At 48.6% G+C, this 19,340-nt stretch overlaps 1 protein-coding gene across 1 annotated transcript; it reads right to left on the bottom strand.

The window, feature by feature from the left end:
- Positions 1-1,866: 1,866 nt before the first annotated feature.
- Positions 1,867-13,481, bottom strand: PRDM14 (PR/SET domain 14). Its single transcript, XM_024572477.2, has 7 exons — positions 12,773-13,481; positions 12,126-12,179; positions 11,880-12,037; positions 10,469-10,745; positions 6,598-6,800; positions 3,993-4,094; positions 1,867-2,094 (listed from the first exon to the last, which is right to left on the bottom strand). Exons 1-7 carry the CDS (start codon positions 13,479-13,481, stop codon positions 1,867-1,869), a joined length of 1,731 nt encoding a protein of 576 aa, XP_024428245.2.
- Positions 13,482-19,340: the final 5,859 nt, after the last annotated feature.

Here is a 19,340-nt window from a genome sequence, read left to right as displayed (position 1 = left end):
TAATTATTTTATGAATGAGGATGTTAAACCCCAGCAATTAAACTAGGTGCCCGACATTACGCCATGTGGACGTGGTGGACAGACACAAGTTTGTCCACCTCCAGAATCCATGTCCTATTTGTTATGTCCCATCACTCTTCAGCAGCATAACTGCATTAACTTGTTCTATTTCCATGTGCTGGTGTGCCTTCTGCTTTGACTGTCTTAGTCTACCTTGTATTATTATTATAAGTTGATCCAAATTATGTTTAGAAATAGGCAAGATACACATCTTAAACAAACATAAGAGAGCTTAAGGTAATTACTAAAGAAAGATGTCATGAATTGATTGTATTTTCCAAACCAAAATTTGATATACGCAACCGGATCAATATGACCAAAGCTTATTCACCTGTCTAGTTTCCAATTAGTGTGGACATGCACAGTCCACATAAAGTATTATTTTCATGCAACATTTTAGAGTGTCCATTAGAAAACAGAAAAATTACCTTCTCTGCTACTATTCTGGTTCAAAACACAAAGTGGTTAATTTGAGTTATTCATCTAGCGAAAAAATTGGCGTCCTGATCCTGATGTCTTGCTTTACTTTTTGATTTTTAAAACTATGTCCAAACCCATAAACAGTAAGAAATACATTTTAAACTAGCAGTCAAAGGAAAGGCTGCCTAATTATAAGATGAGCCCCAATTCTTTTCCCGACCACAGTTCTGACTTAATTATCACGAACTAAACAGCCCTAACACAACAGGGCACATTCCCATTAGGGTAAATGGCTCAGACCCCATCGCCGCAGCTAAGCATTCCCTAGAGGAAGATCTGTCACTGCTTTTCCACGCGCACTCCCGCACTCTGTCTGTCTCAAAGGACTGGGCCACAGCTGGGAGCCTCCCTCTGGAAGGAGCATCTGTTCCATACTGAATTTGCTCCATTTTGAGACATGGACCGTGGATAAAGGGTGAAGGAAAATCCGAGGTCAATAGAACCACGTGATCTAGTAGCTAGGTAGCCTACCAAGCACTTATATTCTGCTCATGCTGGTCTTCTGCGTAAATATCTAAGTTTGTTGTTACTTGCCTTAGTATAGGGCAGAATGGGATAGTCAGTAGAAAAATGCTATTTCTAGTTCCTTAGCAGATTCATGAATTGAGCATACTGGCTAGGTAGGAGGCTGGACTGTGGAGTCAGGTGGACCTGGCTTTGCCCCTTGGAGGCACCAGTTCCTTATTCTTGCCCTCAATTTCCTCATTTGTATAGTGGTGAACTCAGGGGTAACACTCAATGAACGTTGGCTATTATTACCCATGAGATGAGTCTGCTGTCTCCCTGCATAGAAGAGATTACCCCTCACACCCCGACATCAGCCTTGTGATAACTTATATGGCACAGTTTAAAAAACGGGTTTCTTTTCTGTTACACTCCATATACTATCATGAACCAGCTAATTAAAAAAAAATTTTATTTGTCCATTCATCAGGCATGAAACCCGGCTTAAAACTAGAGCAACATAAATACACTTGTTTTTTAGTCTATTGAAATTATCTTAGCCTCTTTGTTTGGTAAGAATTTTTCTTTCCCAATTGGTAGAGGCCACAGATGGTGGAGTGAATGAGTAACTTCTGTGTCCTCTGAGTAATTCTGTGTGGGGCTAACAAATTATTAGCAGACATTTGTCACCTGATGGGGGAGGGCTGGGAACAAAGGGTTTAAAATGAATCACATAAAGATGAGAGATTAACTCATGGTCAGTTCCATTTTTCAGTTTATCTCAACGGAACTATCATTTGTTCATACAACACACAAATGAACAAGAAAAATAAAGACAGAATCCACATTCTTAGTTTTCACACTGTCCCCAGACTCTGAGGGCTAGCCGTCTTCATGAAACTTCATGTGGGAACAGAAGGCTTCCTGATCTGGGAAGGTTTTCCCACAGATGCTACAGGAGGAGCCCTGGTCCTCCTTGTGTGAGCGGCGGACATGGCTGTCGTGGGCGGCGTGGGATGCAAACGATTTGCCACAGTGTTTGCATTTGAAGGGCTTCTCCCCGGAGTGCTGCCTGATATGTGTGCGGAGTATGCTGGAGGCAGTGAACTTCTGCCAAGAACAGAAAGCAGAAAAGCAAACTTCCATCAGCCAGAAGACCAATGAGACAAAGGGTTTAATTTCATTATTACTTATGCATATGTCACCCCATAGTTTTCTAGTAGAGGAATCTTGGGTATTAGTGCTATCGAGTAGTCTCGGTCAACAAGAGTAGCCTTTTTATAAAAGGACATGATAGATGTGTTGTTCTGGCTGGTTTTGAATAGCCCGGGCTATTAGAACAGTGGCTTTTCAGTGTCTAAGATCACCTGCGGTCTAGTTCAAAATACTGACTGACAGCCTAAGCCCAGAGAATGTATCCAGTAAGTACACTCTTTGGGGCAATAAGGAATGCATTTAAATAAGCAATTCTGATGTAGGGGGTCCCAGGACCACTCAAAGATAAACTGTATTACACAAGGTGTAGCTAATACTGGCCAATGTCTTCGCTTCTGTGTACCCTTTACCCAATTTCCCAAGGGTTACACCTTACAAACTGTGATACCACCACTGGGATGTTGGTGTTGACAGAGTTAAGATACAGAACATCCTCATCATAAATATCCTTCACGTTGCCCTTTGATAGACACACTTAGTCCCTCCCATTCCCATTTTTTAAAAATTTTCACTTTTTAATCCTCACCCAAGGACTTTCTTTTTCATTGCTTTCAGGGAGAGAGAGAGAAACATCAGTGTGAGAGAAAAGCAGAGATTGGTTGTCTTTCGTATGCTGCCAGCCCTGGGACTGAACCCAAAACCTAGGTTTGTGCTCCGGGAATCAAACCCACAGCCCTTCAGATACAGGATGCTCCAACCAACTGAGCCACACTGGCCAGGGCCCCCTCCCATTTTTTCCTTAAGCCGTGGCAACCACTAATCTGTCCTCCATTTCTGTAATTTTATCATTTCAGAATGTATGTACATGGAATCATATAGTATTTAACATCTGAGAGAGGCTTTTCACTCGGCATAATTCCCTGGCGAGTCCCCCAGGCCGTGTATGCAGTTCATTCCCATTTATTGCTGGGTGGTGTTCCATGGTGTGCAGGTACCACGGCCTGTCCCACCACTTACCCTGCGAAGGACTCTGGGTTGCTGTGTTGTGTGGGACTTACAAGTCTAGTTAAAAAAAAAAAAAAAAAAAGCCCAACTGTTTTGCAGAGTAGCTGTAACATTTTAGATTCCCAGTACTTTTCTGTTTTTACATATCTCTTCTTGGCCACTTTCCCCTTTCCTCTTCCCTCATTCATATCAATACTGTGCTCTGACCTTGTCACTTTCAGGAAGTGTGTTAGAAATGTAATGACTATGTCTTTTGGGTCCACTGACAGTGACATAAAATACCAGGTTAAACTGGGGACCTCAGATTTGGGGGACTGGGAGAGAACCACGCAATAATGGGGCGTCTGGGCATGTGCGAGTTTGTCCCACTGTCAAGTAAGGCACACAAGCCGTCCTTGCACAGACACCCAGACACGGTCACTCCCCACCAGTTTACCTGGTGGGGGTCTACTGTGTCATTTCATCACCTGTGCCTTACATGCCGATTTGGCAACAGGTGTTGTATCTGAACACCATAAGCAAACGTGCACATATTTGGGGGTGGAAATAGGGATTGGGTTGATAGCAAAAACTCGTTATAAGCCAGGCTTTATGCTTCAGGTTCATGTCCCTGGCTACCAAAACAGAGCTCAAGGCAGATTCAGGGGTGTCCCAACTTTTGGCGTCTCTGGGCCACACTGGAAGAAAATGAGTTGTCTTGGGCCACACATTAAATACACAAACACCAGCGAAAACTGATGAACAAGAAAAAGGTTTTAAGTAAATTTATGATTCTGTGTGTTGGGCCGCATTCATAGCCCTCCTGGGCCACAGGCTGGACGCCCCTGCTAGGAGGAGGTTCCACTTACCTTCGTACAATACACACACTGGTAGGGTCTGTCTCCAGAGTGGACTCTCATGTGCTTGTTCAGGCTGGAAGACTGAGAGAAGCATTTCCCACACGTAGAACACTAAGGCAAAGGGAAAAAAGCATAGAGTTGTAATCACATCTTCCTCTAACAAGTTAATTTCCCCCGTGATGTTACCTATTGTATGAATTCTGTATCTGTAGGCAGAGGATCAAGCAGGCCGTGGCTGAGGGTCTAGCTGTAGTAGACAGGTCCCCTGGAACTACACTGAAGAATCCAGCAGTGTGGGTTCTGGTCCAGGGCCTGCCCTGTGCTAACATCATCTAACGTCTTTGGGTGTCAGTTGCCTCAGAGGTAAAAATGTGGGTTGTGGGGTTTAATAGAGGCCTGAATTAGTCCTGCTCTGCTCACAAGTAGCTGCATGGCTAATACAAGTCAGTAAAACTTGGAGTCTGTCTCCTGATTTTCCTTATGGTCAAAATACATCTCTGCTTTTCTTACAGGGTAAGCACTACACAATTAATTCAATACACACTTTTCTTTTAAAGATTTTGTTTACTTATTTTTTAGGGAGGGGAAGGAGAAAGAGGAGAGAAACATCAGTTAGTTGCTTCTCATACTCCCCTAGATGAGGACCTGGCCCCTAACCCAGGCATGTGCCTTGCTTGCCAGGGACCCAAAAGGGGCAACCTTTCAGTTTGTAGGCTGGTGCTCAATCCACTGAGCCACACCAGGTAGGGCTCAACAAATATTTAGGGAGTACCTACAATGTGCTAGATACTCTGCTAGAGATAAGGAGCTAAAAATATAGTTGGGGGTGGTGAATATGTAGACCAGCAATTTTCGCCCTTTTGTATCTCAGGGCACACATAAACAAATTACTGAAAATCTGCAACACACCAAAAAAATATACATTTTGCCAACATGACAAAAAAAAAAAGGGTATAATTTTGATTTATTCACACTGAATGGCTATTGTTGTGTTGGCAGTTGTCATTTTTAATTTGACAATCTAAGGGAAAAAGAGGTCAGTGTCCCTGACTTAATAATCAGATATTGCATGTTTTAAAAATTCTTGTAGCACAACGGCTGAAAATCACTGATGTAGACCAAAATGGCAAAACTGGTGGCAAGATGACCTGAGACATGTTGTACCCACCAAACAAGAGTAGGATTTTGGGGGTCCAGAGAGCATGTGGTATAGTCACCTGCTGTGAACAGTTCATATAACTTGTCTGTGCTCTTGACTCTGCTGACTCCCACTTAATCTTCTCAGGAATTCTGGAACAGGTAGAGGAAACTACCGTACTTCCAGGTCCTGCCTTGCCCCGCCCCCCCACCTCCAGGTATGCTTCTGTGAACAGAGGGGAGAGCGGGTAGTTTTAGATTGTGGGATTTTGGGTGGGTCCTCCATAATTTTTCTGTAGTGCTTGAAGTTTTAATGATGAGTGTGTATTATTGTTGCTAGAGCAAAAAACCCCATTTTTTGAGGTAATATTGCAAAAAGAACAGATTAATTATAAAAAGGAAGCAATTAGAAAAAGAAACTGTTCTTGGAAATTAAAAGCAAATAAGAACAACAAAAAGAGTAATAATTCCTTTGTGTTTAGGATGTGTGCCTCAGATGGAAAGAGTACTCTTTTGTACATCACTCCACACAAAGCAAGAGGAAGAAAAATACATCCAATCTGACACATTCTGTTAAAATTTCAGAGCTCCAAACATAAAGAACAATTTCTACAAAGATGAAAACTGGGCCCTGGCTGGTGTGGCTCAGTCAGTGCATTGAGCGCCAGCCTGCGGACCAAAGGGTCTCTGGTTCGATTCCCAGTCAGGGCACATGCCTGGGTTGTAGGCCAGGTGTCTGGTGGGGGTGTGCAGGAGGCAACCACACATTGATGCTTCTCTCCCTCTTCCTCCCTCCCTTCCCTTCTCTCTAAAAATAAATAAAATCTTTAAAATAAAAAAAAGAGGAAAACTGGTTACGTACAATCTGGTTCTTGTATGTGCCCTGACTAGGGACGGAACCGCAGCCTTGGCGTGTATGGTGTATCGATGATGCTCTCACCAGCGGAGCTAGCTACATGGCCAGGGACAGCAATGAGTTATTTCTATATAGTATTGTTCACTGCAGCAATTTTGGGGTGACTTGCACAGAACAGGGGACTGGTTAAATAAATCATTCAGCAACCATCTGATGTACGGGTATAGCCATTCTGGGTTTACAAGTTAGCTTGTGATGTAATCCTAAGCCAGAAAGTTAGCCTCATAATATTCACTATAATCTAAGTATATTAAAAATACACACACATATTGAAAAATTATACCTAAAATGTCCTAACGTTGGGCCATAGCGTATCAGATGGCTTTTGTTTTGTTTTTTCCTTCATATTGTATTTTCCAAGCACGCACTATATTTTCATGCTAGAAAAAATAAAATTGGCAGTAAAAATGTTAAAGGGTCACCAGGCAAAAACATGGAAACCACTCTGTGCCTCACTCTCCAGGGTGACAGCAGGCACCACGGCCCAGGAGGCCCTCAGTGTGTCCAGGCGTCCGGTCTGAGCAGGGGCAGGGCCGTTGGCCCCCACGACCAAGTTCTCACCTTGTGAGGCCGGTGCTTCTCGTGGACGTGGAGGATGTGGATGCGCAGCCGGTCCCGCTTCTCGAAGGACCGTTTGCAGAGAGAGCAGGGGAACTTCCTGTCACCCTTGTCCACACAGGGGGTGTACTTGAGGTGTTTATCTCTGTAGTATCTGTAGGTAAACACCTTTCCACATCGGTCACATCTATAACCTTCTGCGGACTCTGTCGACACAGGGGGACAAGAGCGGTGGCTCTGTCAGCTACCTCACCTCATTGTTATTTCCTCCAAGGCAGTTTTAAAAAAAGTTTCCTTACAGGAAAGTTTAAACATACATTGAAGTCAAAACAATAAATCCTCACGTGCCCAACGCCAAGCCTTGACAACATCCAACTCATAGCCCATTTTGTTTTCATTAGTATCACTTTCCCTCATAACAGAATACGAATTTACCATTTGGGCCATAAATAGCTCACACCAATCTCACACATCCTGACTGGCACTAGTTACAAGGTTAATAACCAAACCTTGCCTGCTCTGTCCCTTTCAGATCGGCCTGAGCTGCAAGTTCAAAAACAGTTCACCCAGGACAATGATGGACACCCAGAGCTTATGCCACAGACTTCCCAAGTGCTGTTCCACTTGACCCCGTTTACAAAGTCTTAGGCACCCTCTTAGCTTATAGGTCACTTCTCTGAAATTTTGGGGAAGATTCCAGAGCTCAAATCTTCACATACGAAGTAAGGATGACAGTATCTTGCTTTCCCTGATACATAAGGTTATCATTATGGTTAATTTAACTCTAACACTTATTTTTTAATGAGTCATTACCAGGAGTGATGCTATTACTGAGTGATAAATAAGACTAAGAAAGGTAAATTGTTTTTAATCAGTGGAGGAGGGAGGAGGGGAGAGGTTAGAGAGGGCGCTGCCGACTGTAGTAGAAAAGCTGCCAGGTCCACGCTTATCTACATGTTGGGGGGAAGGTAGAGGACGGGGCCACCTACAAAATAATCTCCGTGGAGGATACTCTGGATTCCAGAGGATAAGCGGCTTTGAGGGTGTAGGCATCATGGAGACCGCACTGCCTGGTCCCCGGGAGGGAGAAAAGAGCCAGGAGTGAGTGTATGCAAGAATCTGGCGATGGAAATCTTTTCAGCATCAGGACAGCAGGGAAGCTATCCATCAGGGGCTTTGTTAGTTAACAACTATGTCCCTGGCACATTTAACACGTGGCTAAGGAAATAAACCATTAAGTAAATAACCAGGAAGGCAACCACCAACCCCAGGATAATCCATCCCACCCCCCTACGCCCGCCCCTGTCTACCACTTTCATTGAGGTGCTAATATTCTCCAAATCCCCAGGCTGGACGGGTTTTTGCTCAGAGCTAGAATTTTCCTTGGTCAGAAATACCTGGCCTTTCTACTTCCTGGGATGGGAAAAGGGGGTCTAAAAGATGGGGCCAGTGATCTCTACAAATCAAAGCAGAACATACCAAAATTCAAAATATGGGTCCTAGAAATCTACCTCAACCTGTTTTTATCCTGTTCCCTCTCCCTTCCTCCTTCCCTTCACCCCAGCTCAATGAACTGCTCTTTAGTCCAGCGGTTCCTCAATCCTAAACTGATGCTTCTTGTCCCACCCCAGTTCAGAGAGTTTTGTAAGGATTAAGAGTTGTTGTCACATTCCACACCTCCAGCCCCCAAAACACACACTGGGCAGGCTGCATACTCAAATAACCCGCCCACATAGGGTCCAGGCCTTTCCCTCCCACCCAGGACCTTAAGGGGAAGGTCTCACCAACCCTCGCCGAAAGCCTTTGAGAAAAGGTTCTTTGTGAGAGGACAGAAGAATTTTTATTTTTCTTTCCTTTTTACCCTATCCAAAAACATTCCTAACAGGAAACAAATGAATTCATTCCTTATTCTTCCCAATAAATCAAATCCTTTACAAGTTCTCTCCCACACGTTGTCCAAAATATACTTTAACAGCGCTGTCAGCACTGGGTGATTTCCTTCCTAACTGGAGCACAGGTAAGCTGATGATGCGCCTTCCCCACTCTCACTATTCACAGGTAAAGCCCTCATCCCTGTTGCTTGTGTGATTGGGGTCTCTGCTATCTGCATATTATTCCATGTTAATAAGTCTTCATTTACTTAATTATTCAACTATTGAGCACTGAGATCGTGCTTTTCCACTAATATGGATGCTGCTGTAGCAAAGAGCCTGTGGATAAAAGAATCCTTTGGGACTGTTTCCTGAAGATAAATTTCCAGAAGAGTATCACTGAGACATCAAAGGTTGTGAACACTTGAACAGCTGCATACATCGTGGTAAAGAATTTTTCAAAAAGGATTAACAAATTTGGCCAGTAATTAAGCATGTATTTGTCTCGTTATCTATTTTTAACTTTTATTTTAAAAGCAATAGAAAGAATTTTTTGGAAGTGACCAAAAAACGATGCTTGGCTTGGTGCTCAGAGCCCCCAGATTGTAGAGTCCCACCATCTCGCCCCCTCCCATGCCGGGGTAGTGGGAAGACAGTTCACCAAAACAATTCTGACAGGCTCTCATTATCTGGATTCTAGAAAGATACCTCTCTCGCGTTATTCACCTCCTAATCCCTTGTGACTGTGTTGTTGCCTTTGGCTTCACCATCCCCCAGCCTGGGCTGCCTTCTCTCTCCCTTCGTAACACACCCCGCATTTCACTTTACTCCTAAGTAGCTTTTCCGATTTGAGTCCTGAATGTCTTTCTCCTTCATTCAGTCCACACTGGGATCCAGGAGCAAGGGATATGAAGGTCTAGGGTTATTTCTGCCCTGAAGGACTCAGTCTAGTTAGGAGACATGCATGCGGACAATCACTGCAGTGTGTGATGTGAATTGCAGTGCAAAATTCACTTTTTCTTCTACCTGCTACTTATCACATTTATTATAACATCAGGCGGTCTTCTACCTGATTAGACACATTACAGTCCCTTGTACTTGTCTTGTCCCACCTACAAACAAGACCAGCGGTTCCCAAGCTCCTGTGTATAGAAAAATCACTCCAAGAGATATTTTAAAATGTAAATTCCAGAAGCTCACCCCCAGAGAATGGGTTGGTGGTCTTTTAGTTCCTTGCTACTAAAATGTGGTCCAGGGACCAGCAGTATCCGCATCCTCTGGAAGCTTGATAGAAATGCAGAATCTCAGGCTGGAATGAGACCCTGCACCTTCCCAAGATTGCCCAGGTATTCATTCACAGCCCCAGGAAAACGTGAGAGTGAGAGTCTAGCTCAATGCCTGTCCAACTTGACTGAGACCGACAGTAAAAAATACATTTTCTATTCAAGCGCCAGCACACACACACTTACCCATTTGAAACAAAATTTCACAATGCATGCTCTTGTTTTAGTGCGATTCACATCAATATATTCTATCCTACTTTATTCTTATTTTCTCTTTTTCTGCAATGCTAATCTCCCCCACTAAATTGATTTCTCACCCAATTAAGACACTTCAACCCATCATCGGAAAAACCCTGCTCTAGAGCAGTGACTTCATGGGCAGTGTCAGCCTGAGCAGAGAGGAATCAGAAACTGGCTCACCTAAGGCAGAGAATGCATCCATTTATTTCACTTTTATTGCATTCTCTGGGTTGGGGGTGAAGGGGTACAAGGAAAGGAGCAGCTTCAGCAGCTTTGGAAAGACAGAGGGCCTTTTTCTCCAGCTGGGTAATGCCCTCCTGGTTAGAGACACTCTCAGTTTAGTCTCCTGCATTAAGCCTTCGGGAGGGAGGAGCTTCACAAGGGCAGCTGAGAAACTGCAGGAAGGTGTTCCAGTTTGGAAAAGAGCCCCGACCTTCCACTAGAAGCGCCTCACTGGGCAAAGCAAAGCTGTTCACTCACCTTCAGAGGGCCTAGACGCCTGTGCCTGCTTCCCCGGCTCCGTCTCCTGAAGGCTCACGGGAATGTCCAAAAACTTTTCATAGCAGTCTCCATACCACACAAGGAGCTCTTGGTTCTGGTAGATCTCCTTGCAGCTCTCATAAAATATCTGCCCTTGACACTGCACAGCAACCAGGTTCTGCTCCTTGGGGAAACGGGCACAGTTGACGTAGGACATCCAGTTCCCTGCACCTCCTTTTCCATCTATAAAGTGGCTCAAACGACCATCTTCGAAGATCTAAATGGAATAAGAACTGATGTTCGGAATTTACTTTTTTTTTGGCCAAAACTATGAAATAAAAAAATTTACTTGTTAAAAGTTTATAATCCAAATCTCACACATGACTCCATTAAATATATTTATTATTAATTTTATTACTATGCCTAAAAATTTTATTAGCTCAAGGACATCTCTATAGGTGATATGACATTAAAAATAAGGGAGAGAGAAGGAGAGAAACATCAATATGTAGTTGCCTCTCACGCACCCCTCTACTGGGTACCTGGCTGGCAACCCAGGCATATGCCCTTACTGGGAATCAAGCCAGCAACCCTTTGGTTCACAGGCTGGCACTTAATCCACTGAGCCACACCAGCCAGGGCTAAAAATTTTTTTACGTTATCACTTCCTTGATTTCCAAATATCTACAGTGAGCGTATATTAATTTCATAACCAGAGGTAAGGGAAACAAGGAGGTTACGTTCAATTCTACCACTTAAAGACAACTGATAATTTTGAATTTATCCCAGCGTAGTTTTCATGCTTATTAATGACACCATATTTTAATTATTTTTCTGCTCTTGGCGATTCCACTCTCTGGATGTTTTGTTATTATAAACAACACTGAGATTCACATCTTCCACGTAGTCAGAATTTCAGCTTACTTCCCTGAACTACATTACTGGAAGGAGAAATTCAGGGTCAAGGGGGCTAGTTAATGTGCTCTGACAAACTGCAGTCTACCCAGCATGCCCCATACACAGTCAAGAGTCTCAGTTTTTAGCTAACTTCATAGGCAAATGATATAAACAAATTTAAATTTTGTTTTTAATTTCCTTTGGCATCATCTCAGAATTACTCTATCATATTTAAAGCAATTGTTTCTATCTATATACAGCACCATGTATGAGTTCTTTAAATGTATTTGCCCTGGCTCATGTTCTGACTAAAATGACTTAGGGTACCACAAGACACTCGGGTTTCCTGCAGAGCTGCCATCGGTCAAGGTCACGGAGTGACTGAGGCTTTCCCTCCCTTTACAGCGCAAAACAGGCAACACAACCAGCAAATTGCTGCCCTTGTCCCCTCTCCCAGAGGAACACAGGCAAGGTGTTTCCCTCCAGCCCCCCTCACGACCAAAACCATACTTACCTCCCACATCAGAGAATTGTCTCCGTAAGTCTTGACTTCACTGGCGTTGACCACTTTACCTTGAAAGGGCCCAAACCTGACTCCTTTGGCAAGGAGGCTACAGCAGAAGACCCCAAAATGCGTGACTTCACCAAACAGCATCTGTCTGAGGCAGAGACCTGGGGGACGGGGGAAAAGGGAAGCAGATGAGGAAACTGATTGTACTCACCGGAGGGAAGAAATCCAAGCAAGGAGCTCTCTGCCTACCTTCTGGTAGTTGAAGGGAGTCTTGGTCCAGAATTTGAGGAACACACTCAGACCCTTGAAAAAGGCAGGGTTAAAATCTTATTTTTCATTAAACATATTACAAAATCCTTTCAGGAGGCAATTGCCTCTCTCCTCCCTATAGGCTACCATTTCCCTGAGTTTGATATTTGTATTTTTCCTGCTCCTTTCACATACACCATTTCTACTTTGAGACACAGGGCAATCCTTGCAACATGATGTAATGAACCTCATTTTGCAAATTTAAAACAACTTGAGAATCAGAGATGATGCTGACTTTGACTAAGGTCAGGAGAGATGACTGAGCTGGGACCCCCTGACATGCAGGAGGCTCTCATGGAGCTATTTTGCACATCCTGGTAGAATCGGAGCCCAGACTGCACAAACCATTTCTCTCCTCACCCTTAGCTCTCATCTCAAACCACCTCCGGAGTCTTGCATTTAAGCAAGTAGGGCGTCAGACGTGAGCCTCTCCTCCGCAGGCTCCATCCCCTGCAGCCCTCTCCATCCCCCTCCCGGACTCAGATCCACCCTGATTTACCCCTTTCCACCCTTCATCCCACCCTCCACCCCACCCGATACCCAGCCATCCTGACCCCTAACCCCGGGACTATGGGAACCGCCTTTACCGGAGCTGTCCGCGGGGACCAAGAGGCCCGACGCCGCGTGGGGCAGGCGCGCGGTGTGCTCCAGGCTGGGAATGGCCCCGTACAGAACCACGTGCAGGTCCTCCTGGGTGAAGTGGTACCGAGGGGCAGACTTCCTCTGCTGGCTCAGGGGTGTGGAGTCATCCTCACACTCCTTGCTGGGGAAGTAAGGTAGTAACTGGGAGGTCTTCGGCCCTTCAGGTAACAGCGAAGCGCCCACCGGGAGGGGCGGCGGCGGCGGCACGAAAATGTCAGGTCCGTAACAGTGGCCACTGTCGCTTCGGCTACCAACGTGGGCCAAGTCTTCATTGGGGGCGGCCCCAGTGTAGTCGCGGCTACTGTTCACGAAGTGTTGCAGCTCCTTGGGGAAGTGGGGAAACGGGTACCACGGCGGCAGCTTGCCGTGCCAGGGCGGGTCGTAGAGCGGCTCCCTCTGCAGGGCCAGGCCCGGGCTCAGCAAGGGAGGCGCGGGCCGGAAGGCGAAGGGGGCCATGGCCTGGGCGGCAGACACGCCGGGGCCCGGGAAGGGTGGGTAATCGTCCTCCGCGGCGCCGGAGCTGCTGGCGTAGGGCGCGTAGGGCGGGAAGGGCGTGTAGTACGGGCCCAGGTGCTGCGGGCTGCTCTGCGGCCTCTCGGGCGGATAGTACACCTTGTCCGGGGGGCCGGCCTCACTTGGCGGCCGCAGAGCCATCCCGGGCCACGGCGCGCGGCGGGCCTGCGGAGAAGCGAGCGCGGCTGAGGACGCGCGGCTCCACGGCCGCGCTCCTGCCCGCGGGGCCTCCGCGCCGGAGCCAGCCCCGGGGGCAAAGGGAATCGGACGCGCTCCCAGTTCCATCCCGCAAGCTCTGCCTCACGAACAAAACAAAAAGAACAACAACAAAAAAACCCCAAACCCTCCTCCCACCCCCCTGAGAAACGAAATCCTGCCGGGACCATGAACGACTCCAAGCCCCAGGTGAGCGCCGCCCTCGCCTTCCCCGTCCGAACACACCTCGAGCAGGCGCGGCGAGTCCCCACCGCTCCCTCCCTCCGCCCGGCCCCACTGCCGGCTCCTGCAAAATCTGTCCGGAGAGCCCCTCCCGCCCTCTTCTCGGTCCAAGAAGGCTCTTCCCACGGTCGGGGGAGCCTCGGGGCCGTCCCAGCGCCGAGGCCGGGTCGGGAGTCGGGCGCAGGACCGCCCGGGTTTGGGGAGGGGCCGCAGCCCCGGGCGCTCCCGAGTCCGGGCAGGGAAGGGAGGACCAAGGGTCGCGGGTCGCAGGTGACGCGCTCCCAGAACGCGGGTCTGACCCCGCGGACCCAGGCAGCCGGGCTGCCCAGAAGAGGCGCCACCTTCGGCTCCACGGACGTCCAAAGCCAGCGCCCGGGTTCCCACGCGGATCGAGTCTCGCCACTTCCCAAGTCCCTCGGGTCACCCCAGTCACCGCACCCGGGGCTGCCCCACAGGATCAGGTGAGCGCAGCCCCGGGACCCGCGCGCGGGAGGGCGAAGCCCCAGCCTCTCCCTGGCCGCCGCTGAAAGGACGGCGTTTTAACGGACACAAGTTCACTGAGGCTGGAGAATGCAGCTTCCTCGGGTCGGCGGGTCTCGAGGGCAAGATCAATGGGCCCAATAAGAATACCGAGCAGGGTCGTGACTCAGAGATTAAAGAACACGGGGTCAGCGGAAGAGGTCAGCCACGGCGAAGGCATCGGCCCGGCCCCGCTGGGCCCCCTAGGGCGCTGCGCCGCTGGCCTCCCCGCGGCCCAAGGACCTGCAGGTTGGGTCTGAGAGCCCCTCAAAGGATAAAAGCCCAGGAGGCGCAAACGACCTCCCCAAACGAACTGCGACAGCGACACTGCCTGCACCTCCCACCCGCCCAGGCAGACGACGACCCCGGGCACTCGGGCGCCCCCGGCCCGGCACCCACCTTCGAGAGCTCCGCCACCGGGCGGGCACCTCCGGGACCCTGGGAAGGCGGCGCGGGATCTGAACCGGGACCGGTTGGCTCCGGGCGGGCCGAGCGGGGGGTTTAAGAGCGCGGCGGGCAGGCGGGGCCGCGGGGCTCGCAGAGGGCGAGGGTGGGGAAGGGATGCCGCCCATTCGAGTCCCCGGCCTCCCTGGTGCCCGCCCACCGCAGCCATTGGCCGACGCGCGACTCGCCCCCAGCCCCAGGGGGTCGCGCTCGCAGCTCCGGTCTCAGGACCGTCGCCTGCCGCCCGCCGCGAGCTCCGGCCGCCAGCTTCCTGCCGCGGCGCTGTCGCCGCCACGTGTGCGCCACGCTTGCGGATTCGGGGCGCGGAGAGCCCGCGCCAGTGTTACCCAGGTGCCCGGTTAGGCCCCTTCGCCTGCACCCCGACTCTGAGTCTGAGCCCGTAGAGCCAGGGCGCGCGTCCCGAGGTCGCGCCCCCGCCTTTAGGCTTCGAGTTTCCACGAGCCGAGCCTGGCCGAAGGCGGCGGCGGACGCCAGGGCCTGGTGGACGTCTGTCCTCGCTGCCTCGCGGGGGGCCCGGGGGCGCCCGTACCGCTTCCGAGACCCCGGGGCTTTTATTTCGTGCGCACTGACTTTCAAAGCCGAGGAGAGGCAACCGCGCGCCACACCTGTCCCTCCCCCCGGGAAGGCTCGCGACCGGGACGAGCCCGGCTCTGAAAAGCGGGGTCCAGACCCTTGCCCGGAGCTCAGAGGCCGCAGGTGAATTCTCCCGGCCGGCCATTGAGAGGAAGAAAGGAGCGTTTAGGCCCATTCACATTCACAAGGGAAGCACCTCGGGTGGGGGAAAAGCCTTGTCCTGCGGGCGACGTCGGCCAGCTTCCTCGCCGCCCCGCGCCGCTTCCCCCTGAAAGCGGTGAGCGCTGCCCGCCCCGGGGTGTGGCTGGAGGGGCTGAAGGCGGAGGCGCAGGCTCGCCCCCCGCCCGGCTCGGGCCCGGCTGCTGAACGTGGCGGGAAGAAAAGGAGAAATCACCAACATCTCTCCGGCTGAGGGACGCTGCCACAGGTCCCAAAGCTGCGGACCAGGGGCGCCGGTGTGGCCCCGACTTCGAGAGCAGCTGCGGCGGGGCGGTGCCCCCCCCTCCCGCCCCCGGCCCCGACCTTGCAGCCTCAACCTCCGACGTGGAGAAGCAGGCGGAGGGAGGGCGGCGCCGGACGCCCTCGGTGGGGCCCGCGCTGCCGGAGTGTGGACCCGCGTCCCCAGTGCAACGAACGTCTGAGATAGAAGCAGAGGTCACTTTCTCTACCGGGGTGGGATGACAGGGGCCCAGGCTTCCCTTCCCCCCTGTTCTGTACCTCGACCCCAGCTCTTAAGATCTTGGTCAATAGGTTGAAATGAAGAGGAATCTTATCCCGAGGGCCAGTGCCCCTAGGAAGAATCAGGTCCTTGCAAACAGAATAAATTCTGCGGGCTTCCTTCCGCAGACGTGCCTACCCCAGGGCTCCCACGCCCACCTCCATTTACCTGAGCTTCCTAACCCGGAGGCCTCACGGGTAACACTGATGCAGTGCGGACACGTGGGTGGTCCGCGACTGTCGAGTGCTCGGATGGCGGGTTTTGTTTGTTTGTTTTTGTTTTTTGCAATCACTCCAAGGTTGTGGATTTAGTCTAGCAGAAGCAACAGGAACATTATTTTGGGTCTTGTTCTGCAAAGAGTTCAGAGTTTAAAATATTTTTTTGTTAAAGATTTTATTTATTTATTTTTAGAGAGAGGGGAAGGGAGGGAGAAAGAGGGAGAGAAACATCAATGTGTGGTTGCCTCTTGAGCGCCGCCGACTGGAGGCCTGGCCTGCAACCCGGGCACGTGGCCTTGCCGGAAATTGACACCGTGACCCCTTGGGTTGCAGGCTGGCGCTCAATCCACTGAGCCACAGCAGCCAGGGCTAGAGTTTAAAATATTTTTTTAAATTAATTATAAACTTGCTTGTTTAAATAGTTCAGAGAAATAGATAAAGTAAAAATGGAAGTCCCTGCCCAGCGCTCATCCCTACTCTCCAGAGGTAATACTGATTAAGAGCATAATATATATATATATATATATATATATATATATATATATATATATATATACATACATATACCTTTATATATATAGAATGGGATGGAGAAACTGAACTATTAAATTGTTTATATCCGTACAATTTTTTTAAAGGATGGGGTTATATTTTATACTTTCATACAATTTTTCTCACAAATAATCTCTTAGTTATTATTCCTGTCAGTACATTAAGATTAACTTTATTTCTAATAATGGCTGCATGGTACAGAAATCCATCTTATGGGTGTACCCTAAGTTTTATAGCCTCCTCTGGAAGGTATTTAAGTTGTTACCAGTTTTTAAACACTTCTAGCGGCTTCTGGGAACATTGTTACATAGATACGTATTGGTGCACTGTGCTTATAGAATGAATAGCTAGCGGCGAAGCTGCTGGATGAACAGGTGTCAACACTGGACATTTTGACAAGTAATTAAGCCATCCCAATGTACACCTCCACCACCCAGGAGTGCAAATGCCCTGTTTTTACATGTCCTCACCTAACACTGAATAGTGTCGACCCTTTAAAGCTGCCCGTCTTTCACGTGAGAGGTGAGATCATATTCTAATACGCCTTTCAGTCATTTACCCAGCAAACTTCCTGAACACTTAGCTATTGATTGCTGGACACCGAGCCAGACACAGGGAATCCCACTGTGAGCAAAGCAGCCCTGTCCAGCCCTGGGCCCCATAACAGTCTCATGAGGAAGATAAATATTTGCGGGAATACTTGATGCATCTGTGATATACGCTGTGATGGGAATAATGAAAGGGAAGAGGGCCATGTCCGGGCCTAAGCTGGGAGGACAGGGAGGCTCCCTTGCCCTAGAGGATTTGAAAGATCTGTCTGAAATTAACTAGGTGATGAGGACAAGTGGTGTCCTGGGTCCAGAGGCCCTGTGGCCTGGAGGGAGCTCGCCTGAGTCACAGCACAGAAGGGTGCCTGGTATGGGCCAGACAGCCAGGGAGGTGTCGGGAGAACTAGCAGAGGCCAGGTTGTGAAGATGTAATTAAGTACCCTTACATTCTTGCAAGTCTTTACTGAAGGAGCGATAGGAAGTTTTTGATGGGAATAGGAAGCCACTGTAGCCATTCAATAAGCTTCATTCCTAACCAATTTCAGTGCACCCTTCATTAACTCAAAGTCAGTATTTGTTTATGGCTCTTTTATTAAGGTAAAATTTATACATGAGGAAAATGCACACATCTTAATCGAACCGAGTTTTGATGGTTGCATAAAGCAGTGAATCCCTACTCCCTGTCGAAACAGAGAACGAACGGATCACTCCAGATAGCCTTCCAAGCCCCTTCCCAGTGAATCCCCGTATCCGACCACCTCAGAGACAACTGTTCTGCCTTTTCCTTCCCCACCCATGAGTTTTGCCTGTTCTGTAACGTTGTGTGAGTGGAGCCACACAGAATGCATGGCTTAGCAGACTGTCAGAGCCTTTGCTCTTTGCCCATGAAAAATGTTGCTGCACCCTGAGAAAAGGCTTACAGCAAAGAGAACAATCTGTACCCCACTGCAGGGCGTGATTGTCTGAAGCCCAACCGGAAGGGTTCAGTGGGCCTTGCGATTCCAGTCTGCCCATGCCCCACCTTTCTCCCTTTGCTTTTTCCAGGAGTATATCAACGGCAGGTGCGACATCCTCAACAACAGCGGCAGCGTTGTTTAGAAGGGCAGCCAGTGTGTCCTGGCGATGGATGGTGGGTGGTCTCACCTGGGATCCCAGAGGCTCTGGTGCTTCCAAGAAGGCGTTCTGAGAACACTGGAAGGTATTTTCACATACTTGACACCCAGATCTGACTCGGTACTTTGGTATTGGGGCCTACTTCAGCATTCTATAATGGCTGCTTCGAACCCCTCCCAGGTCATGGTTTTGGTTATCTTGCTGGGCCAGTACTCTTAGAAAGGCTGCCTGCTGGGGGTAAATGACTGAGCAGGGCATTTCATTTCTCTTAGCAACTAGGTCACCCTAGACACTACTTACTTCTTGGGTAGCATTAGGGTGTTTTGAAGTACCTTGACCTTGGTAGGGATCCCCGCTGAGGTTACGCAGCCTCACTGCATCTTTTTTTTTTTTTTTTCGTTTTTAAGTATATTTCATTCATTATGCTGTTATGGTTGTCCCAACTTTTCCCCCTCTGCCCAGTACCCTTCTTCCCTCTGGCAATCCCCTCACCCCCTTAGCTCATGTCCATGGGTCGTGCACGTAAATTCTTTGGCTTCTCCATTTTTTGTACTCTTCTTAACCTCCCTCTGTCTATTTTGTACCTACCAATTATGCTTCTTATTCCCTGTACCTTTCCCCCTATTCTCCACTTCCTCCCTCCCAGCTGATAACCCTCTGAATAATCTCTATGTCTATGATTTTGTTCCTGTTCTAGTTGTTTGCTTTGTTTGGTTTTTTGATTCAGTTGTTGATAGTTGTGAGTTTGTTGTCATTTTAATGTTCATAGTTTTGATCTTTTTCTTAGTTAAGTTCCTTTAACATTTCATGTAATAATGGCTTGGTGATGATAAACTCCTTTAGTTTTACCTTGTCT

Source organism: Desmodus rotundus, chromosome 8 (assembly GCF_022682495.2).
Source record: "Desmodus rotundus isolate HL8 chromosome 8, HLdesRot8A.1, whole genome shotgun sequence".
Taxonomy (NCBI): domain Eukaryota; kingdom Metazoa; phylum Chordata; class Mammalia; order Chiroptera; family Phyllostomidae; genus Desmodus; species Desmodus rotundus.
This window is presented reverse-complemented; position numbering and strand designations above follow the sequence as displayed.

Excerpts from the sequence above, each read along its gene's own strand:
- PRDM14 (XM_024572477.2), bottom strand. The coding sequence starts at position 13,481 with ATGGCTCTGCGGCCGCCAAGTGAGGCCGGCCCCCCGGACAAGGTGTAC. Across the intron at positions 12,180-12,772 it reads GGTCCCCGCGGACAGCTCCG|GGTCTGAGTGTGTTCCTCAA; the intron begins GTAAAGGCGGTT and ends GCCTTTTTCAAG. Across the intron at positions 2,095-3,992 it reads AGTGTGTGTATTGTACGAAG|AAGTTCACTGCCTCCAGCAT; the intron begins GTAAGTGGAACC and ends TGTTCTTGGCAG.